The sequence below is a fragment of the Alligator sinensis genome, unplaced genomic scaffold, assembly GCF_000455745.1.
Source record: "Alligator sinensis unplaced genomic scaffold, ASM45574v1 scaffold317_1, whole genome shotgun sequence".
Lineage (NCBI taxonomy): Eukaryota > Metazoa > Chordata > Crocodylia > Alligatoridae > Alligator > Alligator sinensis.
Window position 1 is genome coordinate 300,700 of NW_005842582.1, and position 5,762 is coordinate 306,461.

General features: G+C 40.6%; 1 protein-coding gene across 1 annotated transcript; it reads right to left on the reverse strand.

Moving 5' to 3' along the window:
• Window positions 1-3,354: 3,354 nt before the first annotated feature.
• LOC106722720 (olfactory receptor 10R2-like) lies at window positions 3,355-5,615 on the reverse strand. The gene has a single exon (XM_014524217.2). The coding sequence runs from the start codon at window positions 5,221-5,223 to the stop codon at window positions 4,297-4,299; it is 927 nt and encodes a 308-aa protein (XP_014379703.1). The 5' UTR covers window positions 5,224-5,615; the 3' UTR covers window positions 3,355-4,296.
• Between the last annotated feature and the right edge of the window lie 147 nt (window positions 5,616-5,762).

Below are 5,762 nucleotides of genomic sequence, written 5' to 3' on the forward strand. Positions count from 1 at the left end.
GCAGCCCCCTCCCCCGGCGAGTCTAGTTTAAAGCTCGCCGTACGAGATCAGCCAACCTGGAAGAGAAGATACGCTTGCCATTAGGGGAGAGATGAAGACCTTGCACTTGTCTGTGTTGAACCCCATCCTGTTCTCCTCCGCCCATCCTTGTAACCTGTCAAGGTCCGACTGTAGCCTGTTGCTCCCTTCTATTGTGCCCACATCCCCCCACATCTTGGTATCATCAGCAAATTTGAACAGGGTGCTTTGCACCCTCTCATCCAAATCACTGATGAAGATGTTGAACAGGGCGGGCCCGAGGACTGAGCCCTGCGGGACCCCACTGCCCACGTCCTTCCAGGCCGAGAAGGACCCATCCACTACCACCCTCTGGGTGCAGCTCTCTAGCCAGTCGGCGACCCATTGGACTGTGTGGGTGTCTACGCCACAGTCCCCCAGTTTCCTAATGAGAACGGGGTGAGAGACAGTGTCGAAAGCCTTCCGGAAGTCCAGGAAGACTATATCCACTGGTACCCCTGCATCCAATGATTTAGTGACTTGATCGTAGAAGGCCACCAGGTTGGTCTGACATGACCTGCCGCTGATGAACCCGTGCTGGTTGCCCCTGAGCATGCATTTCCCTGCTGGCCCCTTCCTGGGTTTGCCCCATGGAAAGTCCAACTGAGATCTACCACAACTGTGAACCACAGCAAAATGGGAACGTGCAATGTATATGTCACAGTAGTCATAATTCGGTGGCCTGGAAAAACAAAGGTGGATATTTCATCATTCTTTCCATCCCAGAGCAGCTAGGATCTGTGACTCCCACATGGCACAGAGCAGGGATGCAGAAGTCTGTGGAGATGAGCCACATGGGATATCATTAGGGAGCCAGTGCTTACAAGATAACAAGGCGTAAGAGGCTCCAAGAAGTTGCTCTGGTGATCTAAGTGCAAAGTCCCTGGTGCCATATAGTTATGGCCAATAAGCCACAGTGGGGATTGATAAAAGGTTTCTGGTTTGGAAAGTGTTTAAATGTCTGTACATTGGAGATGATTGACGGGCTGGCTGAGATTATTTTTATTAATGTTAAAATTGTCCAATTTTACATCATGAGGACCCTGAAAGCATATGAAAAATTAATGGAGTAATTCAGGACTCCTTCATCAGGAAAATGGGAAGCTCAGGAACATGCAATAAGCCCTTCATGCTCTACCATCTTCCTGTTATGCCAAAGACAGGGGATACCATTGCAGGGGTGTAGGGGTGACTGTATGTCAAATAAGCATATACAAGTTGGTCTAATCTAGTTACCCTGGGTAACAAGAGCAGTGAAGAAGCAATGACACAAATTTCAGTGTAATCTAGAAACCTGAGGATATGCCCAGGGTCTAACTGAGCGGTAGCCCAATCACAATGGGTCAGATCCTATTCTACATATTAGACACCAAAGTAGACTTAAGCATGTAAGTGCAAACCTATTCCACCCTGCTTGCCTCCTGAAACAGGATTAGTTTGGCTATTTTTACAAGACACGGTCATCTTACACTTAAGACTAAGTCACAAAGAAAGTAGCAAAAGGAGAAGGACCCACCCACTTCTCACATTAGCTGTTTTCATGGACTTGAGGAGAACGCAGTAGGGTCACACTTAAGCACCTAGTAGGTGGTATAGGATATGGCCCCGTGTCCATGGGCCTGTTCAGGAGTTCTGTAGGGGCTGATCTGCTCAGAAAGTGGAAGGAACTAATCTCTTCCCAGGGTCATGGCTAAGAGGCCATGCCCCCTGGCCTAGGGCTGTTGCTGCAGGATCTCTTTTACAAGAGACCCCTCCCAGGGGACAATGTCCCTCTACTACAGGCATTGTGAAAAGACACTTGAAAGATAGAAGGAAGAGGGCCATAACCCCTGCAGTAGAGTCTGTAAAAATTTGGCTATGGGGTAAAATACCTTTCTGATCCCAAATGTGGCAAATGGTCTGACACTAAGCAGAGGGACAAGACCCGTTAACCCTTTAGTCCCAGCATGAGCATCAGCACACCCCAGTCAAGGTCCCCTGTGTTAGCTGCAGCCAATACCCAACGCTCCTGAGGGAATAATAAATAAATAAACAAACAAACAAACCCTGATGCCTGTAGCAGCCAAAGGGAAACCAATTCCTTCCTAGCCTCATGTGGTAATGACCAAAAGCCCAAAAGCATGGGGAAACCATCCACTCTCTGTTCTGTTCTGCAACCATGGTACCATCTCTGTGTATGTACAGAACAGCTAAAGTATGAGGATACAGTCTTTCTATTTTCATTCACGCAAAGAACCTGTGCTATCACAATAAATATGGAATTATTCCACCTTTCATGGCTGCAGGAGTAAATAGTCCATGTGTCCAGTTGTGCTGCAAGTAAACTGCACCCTGAACAGAGGGAGGCTAGATGCTGAACTAATGGGCACAAATTGTAGTGGCCAAGAGACATACTGTACCTCTGAGCTAGTCAGAATATTGAAAACTACATATTGAGGCAGGGTTCCCATTTTGGGGCTCTGTAACTATAATAATCTCTAAATAATGATATGAATTTGAATAGAATAGAATAGAACAACAGCAAAACTGTTTTATCACAGGACTTTATTAAATTGTAAGAAACACAGCATTGGAAAAAATAAATGCTTCTAGTCAAAAACAAATAATGATACAGATGATGCAAAAGACAGAAAAAGTTTTCCAGTGACTTGATATATTGTGAGATCACCTTTGGCTCTGATGGAAGCCATCAGATGTGTAACAGAGATGCACGAAAACACAACAACTGTTAATATCCAAATACCCTACACCTTACACCGATCTCTAGAAGTAATTCTGCCAAAAGTTGCTCCTATGTTTGCTCAGTAGACCTCAGTAAAGTAGTATGGAATACATGTAGCAATTAGTGTTTGTACAATCCCTCTACTTGTAATATAATTTCTCCCTAATTAATCATAGGAATGGGAGGATTAGTAGTTATCCTCTTCAACTGTAAGATAATAGGTATAATTTTTCCAAAATATAACATACATGTATCATTATGATATCTTAAATTAGACATTTTTTTCCAACATAAAATTTTGAAAAAAAGTATTAACTAAAATTTTTATTAGGAAAACAAGATTGTGTCTACCTTTCAGTAATTGCCTTTTTATTATGGAGTATATATATATATATATATATATATATATATATACACATGTTATAACAGATTTAGTATACATATATCACTTCAAGCTGAGCCAAAACAGGACAAATTCCACTGCCAGTGGCAAGTTCTATAAAAAAGTCAAAAGTACCTAAAAATGAAGAGGAAATAGCCCTTTCCCTTTTTCATCACTCTCATTATGGCTGCACTAGAACATGTCTTAATCAGGATATATTGCCTTATTGAACTATCATATAGAGGAGTCAGGTTTACTGATGGCCATAGTCAACTGGCCAGTCAATGCCAAATCCTGTTTAGCGTCATATTTAAAACTGGAGTTTGAGTTTGCCTAGCTGAACTGATGCTTCACACATGCTGGTCATGAATACACAGACTATGGAGAGGTCCACTTACTTGACCCCTCACAATTGTATTTGTAATAATAAGAAATTTTGGTGAATTCAAGCTTTGAGTGTTTTATGAGGATGTCAGAGTTTAAAAGTCAAAGTCTACTTTTATTATACTTGCATCAATTTATGCTCATTGAGTCAGATTACTGTTTTGTGACTCAGGATTGAGAGAACTTTATTCCCGGCGTGTCTCAGGAGGTGTGATTTATATAAAAAGGGTTTAGAAGAAGATGTAGCCAGAAAACCAACATACAAAACAGCCTGAAGAGATGTAAGTGACTGTCACCCAAAATACAATGGTAATCACCCCCTAACATGACTACTTGTAGTCAGTGGACAAAATCCTGTTGGCTTAACTGGAAGTAGGATGAGGCTCCTCCACTTTAATTTATAACTCCTTCAGATCCTTTGCAGGGTGAGTTGCACTTAGATTTTCTCAGACTTAGATAGGTTCCTGGACAAATTTTAAGCAGAACCACTCTGCATATCACCTAGGCATGTGGCATAGTGTCTTACTGTAGAGTCTTCCTGTACTCTTCTATTATATGTTGCTAAAAACATTGGTTGATTTAATATAATGACCCTTGCCATGGGAGCGGTCTCTGCTCCTTGCACATGGTTCCTTTACTTTGTGTAAGATTGTCCATCCAGTTGGTGCTTGTACAAAATTAAAATTATTTAGGTAAGATTGCCTTTGATATCTGATCTCTAGTAGGCCCGCTGTCACAGTATACATGTAAACTATGTTCTGCCCAGAGCTTTCCTCAGTGCTATTTGTACATCCTTATTTCTTAGACTATACACCATGGGGTTCAACAAAGGAGTCACCACTGTGTAAGTGACAGAAATCAAGGTGTCTTTATCCAGTGAGTAAGTGGATTTGGGTCTCAAATAGATAATAGAAGCACATCCAAAATGCACAATGACCACAATGAGATGAGAGGTGCAGGTGGAGAAGGCTTTCTGCTTACCCTCAGCAGAAGGAATTTGCAGAATGGTAATGAGGATGAACAGATAAGAAAGAAGAATCAGTAAGAATGACCCAAATACAACCACAACACAAAATATGAAAATGACAATTTCAATTACATTGTTGTCTGTGCATGAAATTTTAATGACTGGTGCCATGTCACAAAAGAAGTGGTTTATTTTATTTACGCCACAGAAAGGCAATCTGAATATAAAATATGTATCTATTAGGGATAAAACAAATCCAGTTACTAGTGAAAACGCCACTAACTGAACTCTGACTTTTTGGTTCATGAGGATGTGGTAATGTAAAGGTTTGCATATGGCGACATAGCGATCATATGCCATTGCTGCTAGAAGCATACAGTTTGTGCCTCCAAAACTGATGAAGAAAAACATCTGGGTAGCACACCCAGTAAAAGAAATTGTCTTCTTTTCGGTTAGCAGGTTTACCAGCATATTGGGAATAACAACAAACGTGTAGCAGGTCTCTGAAAAAGAGAGAATTGAGAGGAAGAAATACATGGGAATTTGAAGAGTATGATCAACACTTATGATTATTATCAATATTATATTTCCAGCCAGTGTGATCAGGTACATGAGAAAAAACACTGTGAACAATGGAATCTGCAAACTAGGAAAATTGGAAAATCCAATCAGGATGAATTCTGTCACCATGGTTTGATTCTCTGTGTTCATGTATGCAGGATGGTTGATCTATAAAGAAATTATTGACAAAGATACAGGAGAAATAACAGTATTAGTGGTGATAACACAGATCATCCTTGAATACTGTAGACAACATTTTGTGAGAGAAACATATCTTTCCAATAGAAAGTCTCAAGTTCCATAAAGGCACTTTTGCAATGTAACTACATTTATAATAGTGGAATGACAATAGCAACAGTAATCAGCATTTCAGCAATAATCAAGCCATTTTAAGATCTCCTGTACTGTTGCGAACATTATTGAATTCAACACCACAACATTTCTTTGTAAATAAATGTTTTTGAAAAATTGATGGAGAGGAAATAGAGTTTAAGTATTTTACCTTAAAGTCACATATGAATTACCATGGAACAGGAACAAGAACAAAATGAAAAAAAAATACTTTGGCTTTTTCCCCCTGAATTTTTCATTATTCAGTCTCCCAGAAAACTGACATTATTACCTTGAAAAAGAGGGCTCTTTGAGTACATGACATGTCTCAGAACTGAATGATTTAAAGATAGGGAAAG